General features: G+C 44.3%; 1 protein-coding gene across 5 annotated transcripts; it reads left to right on the top strand.

The window, feature by feature from the left end:
* mark4a (MAP/microtubule affinity-regulating kinase 4a) lies at positions 1 to 23,850 on the top strand. Of its 5 annotated transcripts, XM_040180041.2 has the most exons (18): positions 1 to 713; positions 3,709 to 3,906; positions 4,731 to 4,784; positions 9,367 to 9,415; positions 9,750 to 9,815; positions 13,018 to 13,088; positions 13,181 to 13,237; positions 13,761 to 13,997; positions 15,986 to 16,105; positions 16,190 to 16,289; positions 16,403 to 16,512; positions 16,761 to 16,947; positions 17,346 to 17,557; positions 20,798 to 20,901; positions 21,213 to 21,497; positions 22,272 to 22,354; positions 22,877 to 22,921; positions 23,052 to 23,850. In XM_040180041.2, the coding sequence occupies exons 1-18, from the start codon at positions 660 to 662 to the stop codon at positions 23,114 to 23,116; spliced, it is 2,097 nt and encodes a 698-aa protein (XP_040035975.1). In that variant the 5' UTR covers positions 1 to 659; the 3' UTR covers positions 23,117 to 23,850. The 5 variants fall into 5 exon arrangements, with proteins under 5 accessions (XP_040035975.1, XP_040035972.1, XP_077962627.1 ...); XM_040180038.2 differs by lacking the exon at positions 22,272 to 22,354; XM_078106501.1 differs by lacking the exon at positions 22,272 to 22,354 and having other exon boundaries at positions 21 to 713; positions 9,367 to 9,420; positions 9,755 to 9,815.
* Positions 23,851 to 24,869: the final 1,019 nt, after the last annotated feature.

Here is a 24,869-nt window from a genome sequence, read left to right as displayed (position 1 = left end):
CCCCCCCCCCCCCCCCCCCTCCCCTCCCTCCCTCCCCTCTCCCACCACCCCCACCCCACCGCCGCCGTCGCACCTTGAGCTGTGTTTTCCTGCAAGCTTGCTGCAAAAAAAGGGGGAGCGGGTAGCATTTTGCGTCGCAGGCTGAATTAAGTGCACGACCGGGCAGTGTTATTGACGAAGGGAGATGCTACACGTCCACAGCGAGCCGTGTTTGTTTTTGCTGGCGAAACGAGGCAGCGGGTGGAGAGTCGCCACAGACACGCTGGGCTCCGGCCAAACATCACCGCATTTCAAGCACTTGATTCGATGCCAGGAATTTGCATTGAATTGAATTTGCTGCACCGTTGATCTGCCGTGTTTTTTCTTTTTCTATTTAATACATCTAAAAACGTATTTTTGTAAGGCGCAGGGTGGAAATAAATGCAGCTTGTTTGAGAGGATACCCCCCCCCCCCCCCCTCTCCTCCAGATATCCGTCGCTGCCATGACAGGCAGAGGTCTTCTCTCGACCGCGGCTCGGCCGGCTGGAGAAGATTGATTTAGGGACGATCGGGGTCGCGACTGCGGATGTCATTGTGTCGGTTCGGAGCCCCGTGAACAGCATCCGTGCCAACGCACCGCGATTCTCACTCAGGGAAAAAGAGGAGAGAGTGAAACAACATGTCCTCTCGGTCTGCATTACCGTCTGGAAACGACAGGAGTACTGGCGACCATGTAAGTGCAATTGCAGCCTCTCTGTTTGTGTTCATGCAAAAGGGAAACAAACCTCCTAATATATGTGGCCCTTTGGCATTCATTCACTAGGGTTGTTCACGGTGTAGGCGTCGGAGGTGTGTGTGTGTGTGTGTGTGTGTGTGTGGGGGGGGTCATCATGGATGCTGACTGAAAGGACTCGGGAGGTAATATTGGATAAATCATTTTAGCAGCGCAGGCTCTTTTGTGTTTATCTTTTTTTCTTTCTTTTTTCACAAAAGAAAGGGAGCTAACCTTGAAGTCTGCGCCGGGTAGAGCCGATGGCGGGCCCGGCAGCCCGGTATCCATCCATCCGATAACACGGCGGATATGCGCAGAAAGCCTAAAAAACAGCGTCACCTCTTATTATAAGGCGGTAGAGAGATAGTGATGTCACATTAGACTCCTTGCTGCTGCCGCCTCTTGTCTGTGTCTGAGTGTGTGTGTGTGTGTGTGTGTGTGTGTGTGTGTGTGTGTGTGTGTGTGTGTGTGTGTACGTGTACGTGTTCTCTGCGTGCGTGTATTCCCCAGAAATTGGATGGGTGGGACGTGAGCGCAGAAGGCCACAGTAAATGTATGTAGGATCTCTGGGTTTTGTTCGCATGAATTGAAGGGGGATTACTGCGTGAAACGATGTGCAGTCCGTCGCTGCGCAGCCTACAAAGCGCCCAACCCCAGAGCCAGTGGGTGTCAGACAGCGGCATACATTCAGCACGGTGGAGAACAGAAGCGGCCTCTAATAAAGACTGAAGCGACCGGGATGTATTCATGAGAGGCAGACGGAAAATAGTCGAGTCTGTCTATCTCTCTATCTGCACGCTCCCTGTGCATCCAATTTATCCTGCATCAAAATGGTGACATGACTGATTGCCGTTGCATTACCGCATTTCTCTGCTTATATACTTCTGGCAAAGCCCCCCTTCCCCACACCCTCCATCATCTGTTTGTTAGCAGAGCTAGAGGGGTCGTTAAGCGAGTACGTGTGTGTGTGTGTATATGTATGAAACTGGTGCACAAGCGTGTGAGTTTACGTTTTTTTGTGAGTGCACAATAGATTACAAACAGTTAAAATTGATCGGGATCCTGCTGTTATTAGAATCTGTGACAGGCGAGTGGATGCAGGGACGGGTGGATGGGGTGAAACTTGTGTTGCCACGTTGGCACCTATAGGGAGCTGATGGACCCCAGCCCCCTCACTGTCGGTTGGGTCATGCTGGCCAATTTAGATTTTAGAAAGACATGGATCAAGGTGGAGCATGAGAACCGGATAGGAAGGAGTATTTGAAGTTAGAACGTGAGGTTGAGTATTTGTGTGTGTGTGTGTGTGTGTGTGTTTGTGCAAAGCTGAGAGCAAGATGACACGCTGGGGGGGATGGAAGTGTGACGCCCGTGACTGGCCAGGGACCACTGTGCCGGCATCTGCTCCTTCTTTTCTGCTATACATCCCTTTCCCTCTTTACACTTACATTCGTCCTTTTTCTAAATTTATATAGTGGTTTCTCCATCCCTTGGCATTGCTTTGGTTTTCTTCCACCCCCCACGATCATCATTGTCGTCGTCGTCATCATCATTATTATTATTCCTCCTCTGTGTCTTTCCAGGTCACATGACAAGAAGCTGCTTCACACTGCGATGCATCCGACTTTGTTTGTGTAAAAGCGCACATTGTTGTCGTCCCTTTTTCTTCTGCTCGGCTTCCTCCCTGAACATTGTCCGTGACTCAGGCTTCGGAACCGTTGTTAATCAAGTTGGTAACATGCGGCAGCGGCTAACTGGGCTGTGAACGCTCCAGGTCTACTTCAGGGTGCAGCAGAGAGCATTACCTTTTCGCTCTGTCGTATCGGATTAAGACATCTTCCGGAGGTCAAGTAGCAGCTCCCTCACCCCTCCCGGACCTTTGCCGTAGGCCTTAAATGTTCTCACTAAGAAAAAAATAGTAGAAATCAATTCTTTGCATTTTTACTTTCTGGGAAATAATTATCTTATCTTTTTTCAACAACATGGCTCAATCGAAGTAATAGAGATGGCTTAATCAGGTTAAATTGGGGTCAATGGATTTCTAAATAATATATAAGGTCTCTACGTGCTCTAACAAACAGTGGAGCTGAGAGTTTTAAAAACTGTTTAGTTGCTGTCTAAAAATAGCATCTTGTCTGCATATTCTTTGATGTGCAAAGTTCATAACTGTCACAACAGGTTGTGGAAGCAGGACTCAAGTGCAGAGTTAACAAAAACTACTTTATTAATCAAAAATCCAAAATGCCGGGTACCAGGAATTCAAACAGGGGAAAGACATTCAGACCCTCAGGAAACACATTCAATGACACGACAAGGGACAAAAGACACACATTGCTTTAATACACTGGGAAGGTGCGGGTGACTGGAAAGGTGGAAACAATCAGGGACACATCAGGGACAGGGCAGACAATCACAGGGGGGGACACGGCAGGCCAGTAAGTGAAGCTAAACCAGGGACACAAGCGGCAGGAAACTACAAAATAAAACAGGACACAAACCCACACCGTGACAATAACTAGCTTATAGGGACAAAAGGGACCAATTCCGATCACGTAGCTTCTGGAGACCACCGGCGCTCCATGGGTACAGGCATTTATAATAATATATGGTCAATATATTCATGTCAAGAACATCTTTTATTTTCGATGTTTTGATATTGCCAAAGTGTTGTCTTTTCCTAGTTTTTGTAGTTTTCTGCTGTTATTAAATCTACGATGGTTACTTTTCAAAATCTCATTCTGTAAACATTTTGTGTGGACCAATAGTCCAGCTTATAAAATTGATATTTTGCGGTATATTTGATTATTACAGGTCATTTAGCTGATGCTTTTATCCAAAGCGACTTACATTGCATTTTTAACCCCTGCTTTTTACATTTGATTATGGTGCAAGGTGAGGGAACCACCCCATCTCCTCTGTTTTGAACACCGCCCACACACTTATATTCTGTTTCTTCCAGCATGTTTCGTTGGGGGCCAGCCGCTCCGACAAGGCCACCAGCCAGTCCAGCCGGTCCCTGGGCGCCCGTTGCAGGAACTCCATCGCTTCCTGCTCTGACGAGCAGCCGCACATCGGCAACTACCGCCTGCTGAAGACCATCGGCAAAGGAAACTTTGCTAAGGTCAAGCTGGCCCGCCACATCCTGACGGGCAAGGAGGTGAGACAAGAAAGGGCCGTCACGGCGGGGGGGCTTGGTGGGAGCGAGGAAGGAGATGGATGGGTAGTTAATGGATGAGTGACGAAAGACAACAGTCAGTCACCTCATGTTACTGGTCATATAGATGTGACTTGGTTAAGTGTTAAACTCAACTAAGTCACATCTGAGTGACTAGCAGCAGTGCAAACATGCCCCATATTGATACACAACATTTCAGTCTTACGGTAAATCCAGCTATACAGACCTGCTACATCAATCTCAACAATGCTTTTTACGTCAAATATCCAGTTTTTGGATTGACTCATTGACAAATGATTTCAATCCATATGGGTAGCACTATATGACAAGGTCAATTTTGGGAAATGTTTTTATGTGGTAAAATGTATAATGCATGATACACCGTTTATTAAAGCTTAATAGATCACATACAAACCAGAACAACATTTGGGATGCTTTGACTGATTGGACCATACGACCACTCCTTAGTAGTTTGATAAAAGTGTTTAATATGCTATCAAAAAGAAAGACACACACTGGATATCTTTTACAACCTGGCAACCGAAAATTTATATAATAGATTACTCAAGAAGAGTAAAATCATCAATCAATCATAAAGTCATCGGTAGCAATTTACCCGTTTATAGGGTGGCCTCATTGACAGTGATGCACAGACATAGATGTTATTTATGTTACACAGATATATTGCTGTATATTGTACAATAGGTAGAGGTGTTAATAACATCAGTATAAATGAAAGCGAGGCAAGTTTTAATAGTGTTTTGTTTACTTCTCCTCATCAAAATCTTGCTTGATGTCTCTTCCAGGTTGCAATAAAAATCATTGACAAAACTCAGTTGAACCCAACCAGCCTACAGAAGGTGAGTCCACTGTTTTTATTCCAAGGGGCCGGTACAAAAATAAAACATCCACGCTACACCATCTAATACAATCGGCCCTCATTGGCAGCAGCCAGGCATCAGAAATGTGGAGGGTTTTTCAGTCCCATTTATGTAATTCAACAAAAATAGGCGACACGCCTTCGGGGACTCTGTGAGGTTCAGGTTCATCCTCAGCTGTTCCCTCCACAAAAGGGGGCAGGAAAGAGCGAGCAGCTGAGGGAGAGGGAGAGAGGGCTAGTGGGATGTGATGCTGTTTGGCAGGTGCTAGGCACTGGATGGGAGCGAAAGGAGACCTCTGCTCTAGAGATCAGCTCTCGCCTTTCTCTCTCTGGGGCTAATCACTGCCTTGAGAGGGAGGTTGGGGGAGGGAAGCGATTCATTTTGGGAAAACTGCACTCAACCAACTCATCGTTATTTGTGTGTAAATGTTTGTGTTCCTAATTTTTCTTCCAGTCGTTCATATTTGAGCACCATTCCAATGTGTCTTGAGAAAAGCTTTCTCTGTTTGTGAATTGAAAGGCTTTTGATGGACTGGACTCTCTTCTTTTTGTCTGCTGTCGTCAGCGAATTTGAGTGTTGAGGGAAATGGAGGCTTGTTGTGTGTGAACAGATGTCTATGTATTATTTCAAAGTATTTCAAATACAAGTAAAATCAAAAAACTGTTCACGAGTTCAGTCTTCAGATCCTCATGTTCAACGGATTGTCACGGTAAATATTTATCTGAGTGTGACAGATCAATCAGCGGTATAATATCAAGGTAGCAGTCGATGCTAACATGGTGCTAGCATTCTATCTAGGCTAGGCTAGTGTTTAGAAGAAGAAGAAGAAGAAGAAGAAGAAGTATCCCTTATTGATTCCCTTGGGAAAATTGTTCTCTGCATTTAACCAAACCCACAAAGTGGGATCAGTGTGCAGCCGTAAAGGAGACCAGCAGTTAGTGGTTCAGTGTCTTGCTAATGGATTCTTTGACATGGGACACGTGGCAGCCAGGCTTTGAACCGCTAACCCTGTTGAACACCCTTTCTACTCTATGTGCCACCATCGCCCCACGGCAACGAGTTGACCCATCAGTCGAGTAGCTAACTATAGGCAGAGGGAGGTTGGGAGCATGTAGTTCATGATAAGCTTATCAAGAGACGTCTGACCATCTAATCTTGCATTCTATTAGTTAAGCTGTGTCTTCTGAATTTGAATGTTATAATTCCATATCAATTACTGGCAGAAAATATAGTTCACAGTTAGCCAGGCATTTTTTATTTTATTTAAAAGGCATATTATAAAATCATAATCAAATATACATATACATACATAATCAAAGTTGTAGTCTTTAAATAGCTGTGCTGTCACTGTGTGGGTTCAGTTCCTTTTTAATTTTGTAGTTTCCTGCGTCTCGTGGCCCTCGGTTAACTTCACTTCCTGCCCTGGTGTATTTTCCCCTGTGAGTGTGATTGTCGGCTGTGACCCTGATTGTTTCCTCCTGTGTCCAATCACTTGCATCTTCCCAGTGTATTTAAACCATGTGTTCCCTCTGCCACTCGGCATTAACAGTTTAGTTAAAACAAAGTTTATTTTGTTGAATCGCAACCTGCATTTTGGTCCTTCTGTCAATCTGCCTTTAAATCCTCTTGTCCGTGAACAAAACCTGACATTTGCTTAGTTACACTGACATTCTGTGACTGTTCTTCCTTTGTGTGACATTCACCAGAGCTTTGTGTACAAACCTGAATGCTCTGCTATACCAAATTGCGAGAAAACGGAAAATTCAGAAACAAGCATTTACTATATTTGAAATACATTTTCTTGCACTGGTATTTTGTATTTTATTTTGATACATTTAATTGAGGGGTATTTATATTTAGTATGTCTATGTATTGGGAAAAATACATTGATGTATTTTTGCCCATCCTTGTGCGGGAAGGTAAAAGGATAAAGGTAAAAAAAAGTGGACACTCATCAAGGGCACCGCAGCATGGCGTGGACACACACGTGATTCAGACACAGGAGCTGGAATCTTAGACATTTGGGAGAAGGATGGCCTGGACCGGTCGATATCAGGTCCCACCGTGTGCGGTCTAAGGCACATGCTCGAATATCTCCATCTTATAACTCTGGAACACATTAATCTGGATCAGGTGATCGATCAAAAAACGATCAATCAAACCTTATTTGTCATTATGCAGCTTACAGGGCCTCCCTCTTTTAGCCACAAGTGTGTCCGTCTCTTATCTCCTTGATATTATTAGTATAATCATTTGACTTCTGTTTTTTGGTCAATAATCTTTAACGCAATTGGTGCTAGCCTTAATCTTGGGTTGTGACAGTATGAGCAAGGTCCTTGTGTATTTAAGTAATTTTTTCCCATTTGCCCTTTGCTTGCTGGCTTCCTGTAAGCCTGACTCTTTGACTCATCATATTTCTTGTGCTTATATCATGTACCATACCTGCCTAGAATATTTGATCCTCTGCAGCAACTGTAATCCCAATTTGTATGTTATCCTGCCCGGTGCTTCTTTTTTTGGACCGGGAACCGGCTGTCGCTAGAGACAATTGAGAGGAGAGAGGCGACCGCCTGAGAGGGGACTGCTGATTGGAGCGATTGCTCTCACTATTTGTCGTTGATGATAGCGGCGCTTCTATACATACCCGTGGGCTAGAGAACATCCTCAGCACTGAAGACATGAAAGAACCCACATTAGCATAATCCGGATGGTAATGTATGTAGAGACAGGAGGGAAAGAGGAAATGTATTGTATAGGGCAGGGTAAAAGAGAAGGAGGAAGAAAGAAAAAGTCAAAATCGTAACATCCGTTAAGAGGAAATTGCAGGATATAGCAAGAGATTTATAGACTGACATTTCTAATGTTGGAGTACACAGATCATGAAACAGTTAGCCATTTTATATATCTATATATACAATAGATTTAAATACAATTTGTTTCCATCTGTTCTATTCTTGATATAAGCCAGCAGCCTTTACTGCCACAAAGCCTGTGTGCCCCTCCCTGTCAGCTTTATCGTGTGATTGCAATTTATTTGCGGTCATTAGCGATGACCGGGGTCGAACATGTTGCCAGGGGATTGTGTATTGTTTTGACGGATCTGGCAGCTCAGCGCCTGCCGTGATGAGCACGTTGGAGGGAGAGGGGATTAATGGGCCGCCTGGATGATGAGATGGTTCAGCACTACGTATCTCAAGATTCCTTCTGAACACAGCTGGGAAAGAGCCCGGTCTTAATACCTAGGTCGCTATGGCAACAGTGACGTTCGGGGCACCGCTTGAGGAGAAGGCTGCCAGAGAGGAATTGAATGAAGGAGGAGGGATGGAGGGGAAACAGGAATAGGGGGAGGTTTGAGAAAAGGGGATAGAAAATCTTTTTTCTATTTTTCTATTTTTAATTTATTTAGCCCTGTTGAGGAGAGTCTGGTTTTCAGAGATGGTCTTTTTGTTTAGGGAGTGTACTGTTGTAAACGTGAAACCTTGGGCGCTGGCTCAAATGGGATCCCCTGCTATGCTCTGACAAAGTGTACAAATCTGTCCACCGGAGGAGACATTTCACACTCCAGAGAGTGATCGGATGGAGAGTTTTGGCAGTTTTTGGCAGCAGATTCATCCCATTTGCGTGTGGGCCATTTGTTGTTGTTTTTAACTTTCAAAAAGGTTTGGCCACCCCCTTACATTCTCAATTGGATGCATATTGGAGATGGAAAGGGAAGGTGTTTTTTAGGACAAAAAGTATAAATGTGTGTGCTTGTCCCGGTGCCCCCTGGTCTTTTTACGGGATTTCAGCAGCTGAATTGGTCGCACATCCATGTCTAAGACTATATGACCAACAACCACAACACAGGAACCATTTTATTCTAACGGACATTCAATCCATGAAGCGGTGTATTAAAATAGTTGCTTGCCTCTTTGCCGATCATCCCTACGATGCTGTCAGACCCATAATGGACCGTTAAAAAAATAATCAGAAACAATACAGATAAAATGTAGGTAACCATCTGTTCTTGTTAAAACCTCCAATATCACCCAGAATGCAACTCACATGCCGAGGGTTTAGAAGGAGATCCAGGCATGGTTGTGCTAGCAGTAATTTATGTAGCCTGGAGCCTGTAGCTTGTATCAGAGATTTAGTTCAAACCTTCTTCAGACCGAACTCGAGACTCAAGGTTTATTAGACTTTGCATGCCTTCATTCAGACCCATAAATGCTTTATTGAACTGATTTCATAAACGCATGGTAGCGGTCCTGTAAGATTCCCGAAAGCTTGTTGTCTTGATTTAATTAAAAGTATATTTTTCAGTAAAATTTTAACTATTCACCTGGGCGTCCAGTCTGTCCATCCGGTAATATTCTGGTGATGCTCAATATCTCATTTTCAGTACAATGAAGATGAGAGAGATTCAAAAAAACAATCAATCTCTACAATCTCAAATAATTTCTTGCCCCAAGTTCCTAAACTCTAAAGCCCAGATTCAAAGCAATGTGAAAGACAGGAGTTGAGCAACAAACAGTCTATGTTTAACAACAGGGCACTAAAATGATGTTTTTCTTCTCCCCAGCTCTTTCGGGAAGTACGAATAATGAAAGGCTTAAATCACCCTAACATAGGTAAGGTACATACATGCATCTCAATCTGTTTGTGTGTTTGAGTGCTGCTGCATCCCTGCGTGTGTGTTTTTGCTTTTGTGTGTGTAGGTGCACAGACAGAAGTGTAATGCTTTGAGTGAACTTCAGGGTGTCGTTTAAACGATACCAAACATCATCTCATACCTCATATAAAGTTCATCAGGTTGGATTGCGCAAAGCTGAAAAGCCATATAGATTAAAAAAAACACAATATGTCATTTGCAAATAACATAGACAGGCAGATGGATGCGCTGTTATTTATGATGGGAGCGTTTGTTGATATTTGATTTTAATCAAATTCTTTTTTGGGCCACAGTGCAGCTGTTCGAGGTGATCGAGACTGATAAGACGCTTTACCTAATCATGGAATACGCCAGTGGAGGTGGGTACATCGGCCGTCACGTCTGGGTAATACTATGTGTCTAAATGATGCAGAAGGTCACAGGTTCGGTGGAACTGCAGCCCATCTATCCTGCCAACAGGGAATTTGCAAGAACAATACCTCAGATACATTTCATATGAATAGCGTTCTTACTGTTAATGAGGTGAAACACTGTTGAAACTAAAATGTGACATTCTGTTTCAGTGGTGTTTAATATTTTGTCACATTGTGGGCTTGTTTCCTGTTTTATATTTTCCTGCCCCTCGTGTTGCTGGATTAACTTCACTTCCTGCCCTGGTGTGTTTTCCCTTGTGAGTGTACGTCCCTGGTTGTTTCCTGCTGTGTCCAATCACCTCCCCGGTGTATTTAAACCAGGTGTGTCCCTTGTCTCCTTGTTGGTTCTTTAGTCCATGTTGGGTAGTCTTTTGTTTGTATGGTATTCCTGGTCCCCGTTTGCCAACACCATGGACTCAGCAGACCCATTTCCGGAGTAATGATTGGCCATGCTAGACGTGACGTTTTGGCAGAGGAAGACCAACTTTGTCTTTTGGCCGAGAAGCTACAGGCTTTCCTCAAGCTCAGAGGCTGCCTCCTCCTTAGACATAGCAGAGAGGGCAAGCAGCAAACCCCTTTCCCACTGAACCGCCAATTCTGGCCCCCGAACTCCTGATCCCGGCCCCTCGACTCCAAACCCCTGACGCCTGACCCTCGAATCCCGATACCGGCCTCCACGCCTGACCCCGGATCCGCTGACTCCAGATACAGACACTTTAGATTCCGGCCCCCCTAAGCCTGAGTATCCGCCAATTTCGACCATCCGACACCTGACCCTGGATCGGCCGATTCTGGGACCCCCGATTTTGGCCCCTCCGACTCCAGACAATTCACCGGTCGTCTGTTTGCTCTCCAGGCCGTCCCCTGGATTGTCCTCTCCTTTCCACCAATCAGTCTGTTCCTGTGATCCCTCTGCCTTGCCCGGCTGCACACCCGCCCCTGTGTGTCTTGGGGTCCATCTGGGATCTGTCCCTTGAGAGGGGGTGTCACGGTGTGGATTTGTTTCCTGTCTTATTTTGTATTTTTCTGCCTCTCGTGTCCCTGGGTTAACTTCACTTTCTGCCCTGTGTGAGGCTGGATTCAAACTGTCAAATTTGCTTAGGAAGGTTCCTAACTGAGTGAACTGACCTGTAAGTAGTGTAAGTGTTCGAATTCTTTAATGCTAAGCAAAGGAGCTTCAATGCTTCCCTATTTAGCTCCGTTAGCATAGAAAACTACTGCACCATCCAATACCAAAGGAAAAGAGATAATTCAGTGCCACTATTCCCTAAAGTCCGCGGCTGTCTTTTCCTAACTTCTCATGAATTCTCCTAACCATCTTTCCTTGACCCAGTGACGTTTTCCACAGAGGTCAAGAGAGCTCTCTCTTGTCCCTGGACTTGTTGTTTAGTGTCTTCTCCCACTGTCCTAAACGAAAATGAAATGTTCAATTACATTTTGCGCTATATGCATTCACCAGATTAGACTCTGTACTCATCCAAACATATAATGCTCCAGCACTCTGAGATCGGACCATGTAGTCCCCACTACACGACTGCGGACTGACACACAATAGGTTTTGTGTGGTTCTATCATATGTTAATATATTGTGGAACCAAAACATAGATAACTGAGCAGCCTCCATGCAGTGATGAACTTGCTTCAGACACAGCTTCCGTGATGATGGCACTGCATCGCTTCAAATGCTGCTCTTTTTTCCTTTTGCTTCCATTCGTCTCCTATATGGTTCTATTTGTGTAAGTTGCTTGTCACCAATCCCATTTTTCTCTTTTGGCCCAAACCGCATTGTTTGCTCACTGTGACCTTGGAGAATCTCGTAGTGTAGTTCCAATTCCAATTCCAAATCTACTTGTGACTAGTATCCCCCGTATGGTGGGACCCAGAACCAGACTGTTGTGTACCCGAACAAAGTTTAACAAGTTAAGTTAACAAGAAAATATCCTATGCAAATGAGTCCAGAAATTGTGCACTCGGCTGTGTAAAAGTTGAACAATCCTTCGAAGCTAAATGCTATCATGAAAAACGATACGACAAATACAAAGCAGAGATCGCGCTGAATCCTGTGTTATCTTTAACATTTCTCTCAGACAGACCTTATTAAAAGTACAAAAACCACCAAGCCAACGTTTATGAATCATAAATGTCCTTCTTTGGTCGTTTTGAAGGAAACTGTGAAAATATTCTGCTGTTTCTGTAGTGCAATACGGCCACACGCAAACTTCTTTGCTTTGGAATGACGTTAGAGTGGTCCGGGGTCAAATTTTACCGGCAATCCTCACTCTTGACCATCATTTTACGATCTACCAATTTTGGCCTTTGACTGGCTAAGGAAGCTGTTGATGATTTCTGGGTGGGTTTAGTCGGATCCAATGGGATCAGATGATTCAGAAAAGTGGTTAAATGGAGCAAATCTGGTTCGGAAACCGAGATAGACAAAATTACACAAGATTTTGACTCTCCTGTTTCTGGGCCGGGAGGCCTTCACAAAAGCCTGCTCTAGAGTAGTTTATCCCCACTCTGTCAACGTGAAACTCAAGATATATCCTGTCCACATACTGGGCTATCATGAGATGTGGTTTTAGCCTAATATCTCCATGTTTATAGGATTTATAAGGTGTTTGTGATATTATTTGAGGCGATTTACCAAATTCAACGTTTTTTTGTGTGAAATATTGCTATATTTCTTCACCAGCAACTACCATAAACAGATTCTGCACATCATAGGGTTAGAGTTAGCCTAACCCTCCTACAGAAAAGAAATTCTTCAAATATACAAAGTAGTTACAGAGTTATTGATTGTAGATGGCTGGAGGGTCAGAAAAGGTGTGGGGATGTAGAATGTAGTTTTTTATTTTTATAGGGCAATTTCATTGAGGGGTGGGAATTAATTGCAATGTGGTTGCAATTAATTAATGATCACGTGGTGATCATTTTTGTTTATGATGGGAAATGTTAAATTATACTCCATTCAATAGTAGTGGGATTTTCCATTCAAATCAGCGTAGTAGGATCACACCTTAACTTTGCTAACTTTAACTTCACATTTATGAATATAATTAACTGAATTGATTGTGTACATCGACAAAATGTAATCAAATAGCCATAGTGCTTCTGGCTTCATGAGCTGATCTGTCTCTGCTGCTCACAGGTGAAGTGTTTGACTACCTCGTGTCTCATGGGAGAATGAAGGAGGTTGAAGCCAGAGCCAAATTTCGACAGGTATGTTTACATTGCCGCTCGGGCGCCCACAGTGTACCGATACTCATTTCGTCGGCAACCCTTCAGCCTCGTCCGTCTCCTTATGTTCACAGATTGTCTCCGCCGTCCACTACTGCCACACAAAGAAGATTGTCCACAGAGATTTGAAGGTGAGAGGCTCTAAATCCTTTTTCGGGGGCTGCTTTTCAGAGAGCTGGTGGAGCCCAAGGCTGGGGCGTTTATTCCACTGACAGATTCATCTGAACCGAAAGTGATAATCTGGGGCTAATCTTAATGTGTGTCTGTGAAAAGGGCCCTTTGAAGCGCACGGTGAGGCGCTGGTGAGTGGAGGGTAGGAGGCTGTCAGGGCCTTCTCTAATAGATTATTGCAGTCCTAAACATACACTGTGACGTATAAACAGTGTGAGTCATGTACAATAGCCATGTTGTTGGACAACCCTCAACATCAGTCTCTCAATTGTCTTCTTCTTTTTTTTTCTTTCTTGATTACTACTCCTGGAGTTGTTATCTCCTCCTTCTTTCACATTCCTCTTTCTCCTCCCCCATCCCACTATTTTCTCCCTCCCACTGTCCCCTAAACTTGTAATCTCTGTTACTTCCCTGAATTCTCTCCCTCCTGCTGTCCATCCATGCTTCCTCCTCCTCTTCTACTTCATTACATGTGCAACTCAGGCGGAGAACCTTCTGCTGGATGCAGACGCCAACATCAAAATCGCCGACTTCGGCTTCAGCAACGAGTTCACGCTGGGTAACAAGCTGGACACGTTCTGCGGCTCGCCGCCGTACGCCGCCCCCGAGCTTTTCCAGGGCAAAAAGTATGACGGGCCCGAGGTGGACGTCTGGAGTCTCGGCGTCATCCTCTACACGTTGGTTAGCGGCTCGCTGCCCTTTGATGGGCAGAACTTGAAGGTAAATGTGGTGTTCCTTCTTGGTCTTTGATTGGTCCTTTTGGTCTAATAGTTGACAAAAAATTACTTTAGACCAATAGTTGCATTTCATGCTCTTTTCTTTCTGATTGATTTATTTCCACAGAAATTACAAGCGCGTCTCTGGTAATCACCAGAGACAAGCACTTAAAAAAGGGAGGCTTTTGTGTGATTCTTACATTTAAAACATTAAATTAAATGAAGAACTTCCTTGGTCGATAAAGGCTCACATACTACTGGACCTATCAGCATAACATTTTCTAATGTAGGGGGCTGCAGTAGTTAAAGGCATTTCTGGCAGTCAGATAAAACAACCTTTACATAGTCTGCTTAGGTTTTTCTGCACTTTGAGGTGGTTAGATAAAGTTGGATCAAACATAGTCGCTCACTGGGGAAAGCGTAGACATGGCTTCTTGGTTTGAAATGTGGGCCGAGACCATTTCGTAGTTTTCCTTCTTGCTGTCTAGTTATCACAAAGATTTAGTTTCACCAGAATTCATGGTGAACCGTGGTGGCAACCTTAAAAATACATACAAGTTAGGAAAGGTTAAAGATACAGTAAATAGACCATGTTAAAAAAAATAGATGAGATGATTATTTTTTGTTTAGAATAATATTTCTATTTATCTGTTTTCCATACATACATTCCATAGATATTAATATTGACCATTAAACCTCATCGTATTCTCACACCTTGTGAATAGTAGTGCAAAAATAAATTCCGTCTTCATCTGCTGTAACGTCATTGTGTAACCTGCTGCTTAAAAAAACAACAACAACAAAATAGTGTTATTTTTTAACACCAAGCAGATGGCAATGAGTGGCCCCCTAGAGCTCCACCAGAGGACAGAGACAAATGTGTATTTAACCCGTTTCATATTTGACTGTGCCCCAGCACTCTGCCTGCAGTAAGGGACCCTGGGAATTTAATGCAACAAACACATGCGACTGTTCTTATCAGATATATTCCCTTAGGTGTGTTTTCATTTAAAACTTCCATACAAACCAAAGTGGTGGTTGTGAGTTGGAATCTCCTCGTTTCAGTACAAAAAACGTGTGCATGGTGCTGTCACGGTCATAATGCGCAATGCAAAAGCAGCCTCTCCATACAATATTTGTGTAATAAGGTTCTGAGACGAGATCAAATAAGTGGACTTAGTCTTTGTTACGTCACCAAGGGATCGGGAACTGCTGTTTTAAACACATGATTTTGCCATCATCTTGTTGTGTCTGTCGTCGTGTTGTTTTTTGCGCAACCTATGACTGGAAGTTACCTAATATGGAATGTGGAGGACTGGTGCAGAGATGCCAAATACGGCTCTGGCAGCATCAGTTACCTGTCAATCACAATAAGCCCGCCTTAAAGCATTCTTGCTTTATGGTGTATTTGATTCTAAATGGACCATCATTTACCAAATAAACATCATATTGAAGGACACTTGAAATAAGCGATTAAGATCAAAATCTCATGTTTTCCAAGTGAGTAGATTTCTTTTCTCAAAGACTTTTATACAATAAGACTTTCTCCGTTATTGCAACAAAATAGAAATACAGGTTAATTTGGATTTAAATATGACTCCTTCCTCACTGATCCAGCAATGGTGTTACGGACCAGGCCGCTGGCAACGCTTTGCCTCCTCCACCCCAGACTTCACCCTATTTTAGTTCTGAATTGGTTTTGCAAGGCAAATGGTTGAAATGGTATTTAATGTTTACTTAAACACCTGGATACCCGGTGGAGTGGAGGGGGGGTTATTATGCATGGTGCGCCCTGTTTCGGTTTGGTGACTTTGTGGCTAATCCAGGGGGAATTTTGAGAGTCCAGTTTAACTGTATTTCCATTTTGTTGCAATAAAAATCAGTGTCCCTCACTGAATTCCGAGTTGGCTTCAGAAGTGAAGGTGGCCGCCTGGTTACAGAGTTGGAACCAGAAGAACTGTACGTCTAACATCTGATGAATCTGGTAAACAGGAGCTGAGGGAGCGCGTGCTGAGGGGGAAATACCGCGTGCCCTTTTACATGTCCACAGACTGTGAGGGAATCCTTCGCCGATTCCTGGTCCTCAACCCCACCAAACGCTGCACCCTAGACGTGAGTAGCCTCAAGCACATGAAGAGTAACTTAAATTGGAAATTCAAACGCAACTGAAGCTTTTCTGTGTCTGTGTTTCTACAGCAAGTCATGAAGGACAAGTGGATAAATTCAGGGTACGAAGAGGATGACCTGAAGCCCCACATAGAACCCATTGAAGACTTCAGCGATCCGGCTCGCATAGGTGAGTCAGCTAAAAGACCATAACAAACCTGGTCATTGTAGTTTGAGATGGAAGACGTTTTCTATCACAGTTTCTTCTCCTGCCTTTCATATATGGTGGTTTGTGTTCCTCAGAGGTGATGGTGGGGATGGGCTTCACATCCGGAGAAATCAAGGACTCTCTGCTCAATCAGAAATACAATGAAGTCACCGCTACCTACTTACTACTCGGACGCAAAGGCGATGTGAGTTTTATAGATATACATAACTATCATATAGTGCTTTTCTATTATTATTATTATTTTCAAATTTTAGACAGCACACAAAACACTTTTCTTAAATCACAATATCAGAATTTTTTCAATATTGTCAGCTTTGCTCTACTGTGTTAGCTGCTTGAAAGAACATGAATATAATTAATGTTATAAAATCCCAAAAATATTCATAAAGCATCAGTGGGGAAAAATGAAATATCTGGGTTGTACCGTTATAGGAGGCCAGTGAGGCTCGGACAGCTAGTAGCCTGTCCCTGGCAAGGGTTCGACCCAGCCCCATCACCAATGGGACCAACAAGCACTCCTCAGCAACTGGCTCCTCTTCGTCCTCCACCTCCTCCTCACATAGCAAGACCCAGCGCAGTGCCTCCACCTACCACAGGCAGCGGCGGCACAGCGACTTCTGTGAGTCTCTTTTCTAACTTCTCTAGCTTCTTTTTATATCAGTTCCCCCTGAAACACTGTTGTGGGTTTCTACTCAGAAGCCCCTGAGGCTCTTCAAAGAATCCTTCCATGGCATGATAGTTCCACCCAGAATCTCTGGAGGCTCTTTTCAGAGCCATAAGACCTCTAATCAGAGCCTACCCAACGGGTGCTGCACAGCCCTCTATTCAAAAAGTTTCATCACCCACCAAGCGGTTCCTTTTTATATTCCAATGGTTTAATCAGGAATGCATCCAGGTGTGTCTCAGAGAATTATTTTATATTCCAAGGCTTTTGCTATAACGCAGTAGACTGTACATGCAGAATATTCCTTACACCAGTCTCTGTGTGTCTGTGCTCTGCTGTTCTCCACAACAAAGGCGGCCCCTCCATGCCCGTCATGCACCCCAAACGGAGCCCCACTAGCACAGGCGAGCGTGAGCTGCGGGAGGGACGAATGCCGTCACGTAAAGCCAGTTGCAGTGTAATGGGGAGCCACAGCCTTCCTCCCTCCAGCCCAATGGTCAGCAGTGCCAACAACCCCAACAAGTCTGAAATCCCAGACCGTCGTAAAGACATGACCGCCACCACGGTAAGTGACAGATGTCTTTCTTAAGCTCAGAGAAGAAACATGTATTATAGAAATCATTAAAAAAGGCAGTGCTCTAATTTCAGGTTTACACCGACAATCATTACATTAACACTTTTTGTACGGAAAGAATCTTTGTGGTTATTGTCAGTATAGTATAGCAAAAGCAACAGTAGTACGCCAAAATGTAAACAGAAACGTATATGATTATGTGAGGTTTTCAGCAGATTGGTTGTGTGAGATACAGCTCAACTCATGGGACATTTTTACCTCATGATACAATGTTTTCATATGTATGTACAAAGACGGCGCCGAAGACAGAAAACTGCCCAGTAGAAATTAGAGAGCGTCTCTAAAGTAATTGCTAAGTGCTGTGAGAGCTCCGAGTTTTGTGTCTTTGCTTTATTTGCACCTGAAACTTTTCCCTCCAGTTCTATTTACTATTCCTTTCATGAACAGTTTTTTGGAGCAGCATAACTATTAGATTGACAAGAGGTGTATACATGGAAGTAGAAAACATGCTTTGACATAGAAAATCACAGCTTTGATAAGAAAGACATTGCCTATGTTTTTGTATCATTCTAGAAATGATTATACACAACCAATAATAACAGCACTAAAGAGGAACGTGACTATTGTTTTCTAAAATTAAATCATCCACATTAACAGAAGAACAGCAAAAATATTTGGGGAAACCCATTCAGGAAAAGGATATGTTAGAAGCAGAGGCTTTGATCCACAGTGGAAAATCACCAGGCCCAGAGTAGAAAAACCTTAAAAAACAAGCTGACCTCTCACCCAGTCAGAACTGGTAATTACAGCTTTAACACAATTCACCATCTACCTACAACAATGTTGCTATCCAACCTTAGCCTGATCTTGAACAAAAAACAATGACCCTGAAGACAGTCTTACAGGCTCATATCGCTCATCATTATACAGGTAGATGAAATCCAGCGTTGGTGCATTATTGAGCGACAATGTACAGTTGTAACTGTTCGAGTGTCGCCGGCAACAGCAACGCCCCCGAACTGTTACATTATTGGACGCTAAAGTACAGCCTCTCGTACCTTATTGCTTTATTAATGTAGATGCAAAGATTTTAACCAAGGTATTGACTCTGAGCCTTGAATCACCAATATCAATATTAGTACATCCTGATCAAACAGGCTTTATCAAAGGGAGGAATTCCTCCAGTAATATCAGGAGGCTTTCAAACATAATACAGTTTTCCAAGGATAATAATGTACAAGGCCTGGCAGTGTCCCTGGACTCATTAAAAGCTTTCAACAGGGTTGAATGACCCTTCCTTTTCTATGGAAACATTTAAAATGCGTACAGGATTCCTTGACTGGGTAAAACTGCTGTATTTCTGCTCAGATCCGTTCCCATTAGAGTGTGGCACTCGCCAGCGATGCCCATTAAGCCCTCCTTTGTTTGCATTGGCTATTGGGCCCTTTGCTAAGCTCATCAGAGCCACACCGACGATAAGAGGCTTTATCAACAATGGTACTCTACAAAAAGTGTCTCTCTGTGCAGACGATGTCCTGCTGTACCTGGTTGAGATAGACACCACCATCCCTTGTCTACTTGGCTGTTTGCATCAGTTTGGGCACATATCGGGAGTTAAAGTCAGTCTATCAAAAACCGAGGCCATGCCTATTGACGCTCTGGCAGGCTATACGCCACCTAGCGGCTTCTTTACTGGCATTTGAATTGTCCCCTTCCTTAAAAGCTGTTCAAACTCAATCTTAAACCAATCATAATGTTCATTAAGGGAGATTTGAATATATTTGTTATACTGTCTACTGTTAGGCACCAACCACCAAGTCAAATTCCTTGTATGTCTGACATATTATGGCAATAAATGTTTCCTGATTCCTGATTCCTTATCCTCATTATGGAAAACACAGTTAAGATTCTGAGCTGTAGCACGGGCAGAGAAAGACAATTTAAAAAAACTGCATTGTACACAACTGCTGGGGGGGAGGCTTGTAATTCTGAAGCTGGCACTTGTATAGACGTAGTATAGAAGTGTGCAAATATACAAACATTTTGGAGAAAAGTAAAGGAAGATGTGTTTTCCCTGAATGAATGTGACTTGGAGTTTCACCCTCTCGTGTATTCTGGCAGCCGAAGTGAGCAGTGCAAAGAGTAGAAACAACGCTAAACTGATTGCAATACTGTTGTATATAGCACAAAGGACTATTCTAAAGGCTCTGGCATGGTTCTGCAACTGCAGCTGCGGCTTTTCGCGCAGTTGTGTCGATGGACTCGTTTTTAGTTCATGGTTCTAAAAGGGCTGCGCGTGTTGCAAAGCAATTCACCGCCAGAACATTAGGTGGAGTAACGTTTTGTAGAGAATGACGTCTTTGTGTGTGGAAGTTGTTTGCCGGTTTGTTTATTTTCCCGGTCTTGTTCTCCACATACACCTTTTGCCCCCTGCATCGCCACTGCTGCTTTTCATTGCCTTTTTGTCCCGTATTTTCCTCCACAATTTTGTACACCCCTCAACTGGCAAACCAACGTTTGTGAAGATCTCCCTCCATGAATTGGAGGCCGTCCGCGCGTCCTTATAGTCCGCCAATGACGGGTTGTATAAGTGGTCATATTTCCGTATTTCTTCCGACAAAAGCTCTTCAATCTGATTCATTCTCTCTTCAAAAATCTTCCTTTTAAAAATGGTGGTAATATGGTATGAAACCGTAAATGTTGAGAGAGAAAAATTGGTCGACGCACGCAAAAAGAGGAAAAAAGCGCATTACCATAAACTAGGCTTTAGAATCTGGATTTCTAAATATACTCCTTCCACGGACAATTGGCATCGAGGGATTTGGAAAGTTTTTCCATTGGAAAAGTTGACCCACACCCTTCATGACAAATGTCTAAGGATTCATCAAGATATGGAAACCAGTCTTACCCTGGCCCCTTCAGACTGGACTACCCTGCCAACTTTAAAAACACTGGATACTGACTCAACCTGATGAAAAATCGAAATGTACCTATGTCGGACTGGTGCTGTACGAATGTGATATTATATGCTGTGGTTGTTGTTATTATTCTTTTTTCTGTTTTGTCTTTTTCTGTCTGGTCTACTTGTGTTTGTTTTTGTTTGATTTCTTGTCTTCCATCTTCTCCTGCATTGAAAATTGTAGCTTAGTGCTGGTGCCACACTGAAATTGTTTCCACTGGAAATCAAAGTGGCTTAATATTGTGCCTCTTACCTTTTTCTACTCCCTGCAGAATAACATCCCTGGAAGCGCCATGACACGCAGGAATACATATGTCTGCACTGACCGCTCAGGCGCTGACAGACACTCTCTTCTGCAGAACGGCAAAGACAACAGGTAGCGCTTGTGTGTGGGAGGTTGGAATATTGGTCAGTACAATAACTCACATCTTCAAAAGTCTGACAAATCTCCAAATAGCCTTATCACACCGCTGATGCCAACATAGTGCAAAGACAATGGTCTACAGAGGCATACCAAAATAGAAAGTCCAAAAGAAATCCATGAAAAATCTGAATGCTGTTTGTATATAAGCTCCCTATGGTAATACTTACACCATTCAACAAAGAAACTTAATTTTATGAAACCAAATGTTCGAAACAATGCGTGGGTTAGTGTAAGACTGAACCATTTCTTGTTCCGCTCTGCAGCTCCCTGGGGCATCGCATGCCCCAAGCGTCTCCCTCCACGCTTAGCATTTCTGGCACAGGAGCTGCTGCCGCATCCTCGTCCTCAGACCGATGCCGCCTGACCCGAGGCTCCACCATCCGCAGCACCTTTCACGGGGGACAGCTGAGAGATCGTGGGCCCCCGGTCTACTCAGCCCCACCCACCTCACCCACCTTGTCCCACCATGACACCAGCCCCCTGCCCCACGCCCGCACCAGGGCAACCTCCAACCTCTTCAGCAAGCTGACCTCCAAACTTACTCGCAGGTACTCTAAGCTCATAGTCGCTCTACCTTCATATTTACAGTGCAAACATGAGTGTTATCAAGCTACTCTGTTAGGGGGGGAACTCTGTGTCATCAGATTAGGGCTCCCTCCACTCCACGTAGCATATTACTGGTTACCAAATGTTGATGTATAGTCTTATGAGAAAGGCAATGATTAATCAGAGAGGTTCAGACACCAGTATTGGAAATGCAACCAATGTAGCCTAACATTTGGCATATATCATATTGGAGAGTCAAACTTGATGATAGAGCTTTGAGCTAACGTATGGCGGTTGCATTGTCTCACGATTTAGCTTTAAAGCCCCATTCATAAAGAATAACGGAACCGATGTGAAATAGTATCTTTTGACATGTGGCATTTGGTGAGAAACTAGAATAAATTCAAAATAGATTTGAAATAGAATAGCATTGTTACAGTTCAATCTTTCAGAATACAGCCTGAATCCAAGGGTATAAGGATCCATGCTTATGAGAACATTGTATTCACTCCGGCCTTTTGGCAACCCCTTCCGTGGCCCTGGATTATCCTCCCATCCCCTCTCTCTCCCCCTGTCGTCATAATCACACATGTCTAATCTTATCAAACCTCAGCTTTATCCTCGCCAATCGGCTCGATCGCTGCGCTCTTTTTCCACCATTTGCTTTTCTGTGATTCAAATATATTCTCTCTCATTCCCCCACCCCCACCCCCTGCTCTTCCCCCTTTTCTCCATCTTTATCTCGTTGTGCTTTACCACCACTTTTATGGCATCAGGGTCAACCTTGACCCGTCCAAGCGCCAGGGCTCAAACAAATCTGTCTCGGGTTGTACTCTTCCACAAGGATCAAAAACAGTTAGTAAGTTCCAATGTCTCGGGCTTCTTTCTCGTCTGCCTGACTTCTTCATACCTGTATCAATGAATTCTGCTTGTCTGCATGACTATTAATCATTTTCGTACTTGCATGGGCCCATACACTTGGTTACAGGCATGGTTGCAGTGAAGGAAGAACGTTGATTATTTTTCCTAAACTTTCAGTTGTAATCAGTGTCATTGTCAGTACAGGCTGGCTTTTACAAGTTCTGGTTGTCATTGTACATTTTAGATTTTTTTTTTTTTCAAATAGTATGTGTGGTTGACAGGTTGAAAGTCATTACATGCTACTCCATGTGTTGTTTATGAGAATGGATGGGAATGCGCAGTACCATGAACAGAGGTGACAAAGAGTCAAATTACTGCATTTATATCTGCATGCTTTTAAACACGGAAATGTGCATTCGGGCAAGGTGAAGACACACACATACTTGGGGCACTACTGACCGCCATCTAATCTGAGAGCAGTGTGTAGCCCGAGCTCTGACTCTCCCCTCTTGTCCCACAGGATCCCAAATGAATCTGAGGGAATCAGGAGATTTGCGGTCTCAAGGTCAGTGCTCTTGTTCCAGCTGCAGGACAGCACTTTAGTAATAGATGTTTTCTTCTAGTTGAAAGCCACCCCGGTTCAGTGCCTAAACATATATTTCCCGCTCCCTCCCCCACCAACCCCACCACCCTAGTTGCCATGTACCTTGGTATCAAAAAGCGTCCGAGCCCCGGACCGTCGGACGTGGCAGGGATCTGAGAGGTGGTGTGAGGCGGGACCCTGTGGAGGTGGTTCTGGCCTTGCGGGAGGCGGCGCTCGGATGTGGCTGCCTGGTCCACCACGCCGGCCCATTTCTGCTTTCCTGCACCCACGGCGTGGCAAGGGGCCGCGTGGCTTTCGAGGCCGAGGTGTGTCACCTTTCCACGGGCACCTCGGAGACTTCTAACGGGGTGCGCTACACGCGACTCTGGGGGACGCCGCTAGCTTTTCGTGACATTGCCACCCAAATCTCCAAGGACCTTGAACTTTGATCGGAGAGACGTGTTGTTCGAGCGCTTGCTGGTGTGTGAGCGAGTGTTGGATGTGTGCGTGCAAAGAGAGGTGGGGGTGAAAATAGTTGAAAAAAACAATGGCAGTGAAGGGGCGAGGGGCTGGACCCGAAAGAAAAGACTACTCCTTCTGCCTCTTTCAACATTACACCCCCCCCTCTTCCTCCCCCCTCCACACAACCCCACCGCTCACCTGCAAGAACACACACACTCACAGTCACACAGATACGCACACACCTGGCCAGTAAAGTCACACAGACTGAGGCACCTCTTCACCCGACCCCGCTCAGACACATTTTTGAGTAACTGCACCCAATGGACCTTGATCAGACGCAGTCTATTTGAATATTTTTTATTGCTAATCTAGCCATAATGACTCTAATTTGTTATTTATTGCTGTGATCTTTCCTTTGACCCACAGTCACTTTCACCACTACAGAAAAACATACTCCATTGTGCACCGAACATGCCAGTCCCTAACCCCCCATTCCTCCTTACCGATGATTATCTGCAGACCTTTTGTCACCTGGGGACAATAACATTGAAACGTTGATTATGTTCCAACTCAATGATCAGACAGGCAGCCAGAGGGTTGTGTGGCTCTGATCCGTGTACATACGGCAGTGACATCTGCACTGGATTAAGGTCAGGGGGAGCGGTGGTCGACAGGCCTTTGAAACAGCCAATCAGAGTCTGACTAGGGATATGTTCCGCGTTGTCGTCCGTTACAGTTGTTGCCTCTCAGTCACATTACTTTTCTCTGCACCGGACTAAAATTTGTCCATTTTTTAGCTTAAATTTGATTGAGATTTTTGGGGCGGGACAATTTAAGATTCTCCACAGAATTAAATATTATTTAACTTCATATTAATTTACGTTATTTAACGTTCCCCCCATCGCTGTCATGAAACACCATTTCTATGCCTGCGTCTATAAAAGAATGGACAGAGAGGCCGGCAATGATCACAAGCACACAAGCTGCACTCTGGTTGGCTGGATTCATCGTTTTGTCGGCGGTGGTCACTGTCAGTACAACGTTTTCAAAGCACTTCGGTTTTCCAGACCAGCGCCAGAGCGACGAGCTCGGTTCGCACTGCAGACCCGTGAAATCTTGCAGTCGTTCCGCCGCGAAATGATACCATTTCTCTGGTTTCTTTTCCAGTGCGATGCAATTCTTCGAGTTCTCTTTTTCTGCTATCATCTCAGTACGTTGATGAGAAGCGCCACAAGCGGATCAGGCTGAGCAGCAAAACCTCTCAGTTACACACTCACCTTCAAAGGCACACAGAGAGAAAGACCCGTCTCTAAATGTCCACCCTCTCCCATTTTTCGGCACAGTCTATGAACTGGCCTGTCCATTATTGATGACTTTGTGGGCCAGGAGGATCACAGGGGGAGTGTTCTGAATCCGGAAAGGCCCAATGAAGGCAGTGTGCAGGGTGTTTTCTTCTTGTTAGTCCAGT

Source organism: Gasterosteus aculeatus, chromosome 7, assembly GCF_964276395.1.
Source record: "Gasterosteus aculeatus chromosome 7, fGasAcu3.hap1.1, whole genome shotgun sequence".
NCBI classification, from domain to species: Eukaryota; Metazoa; Chordata; class Actinopteri; order Perciformes; family Gasterosteidae; genus Gasterosteus; species Gasterosteus aculeatus.
The sequence above is the reverse complement of the archived record's forward strand: the minus strand, read 5'-3'. Positions and strand labels throughout refer to the sequence as shown.

Bases quoted from the DNA above. Each gene is read 5' to 3' on its own strand.
- mark4a (XM_040180038.2), top strand. From the start codon at position 660: ATGTCCTCTCGGTCTGCATTACCGTCTGGAAACGACAGGAGTACTGGC. The intron at 3,907-4,730 runs GTGAGACAAGAA...TGTCTCTTCCAG, and splicing joins ACATCCTGACGGGCAAGGAG to GTTGCAATAAAAATCATTGA. The intron at 16,106-16,189 runs GTGAGTAGCCTC...GTGTTTCTACAG, and splicing joins CCAAACGCTGCACCCTAGAC to CAAGTCATGAAGGACAAGTG.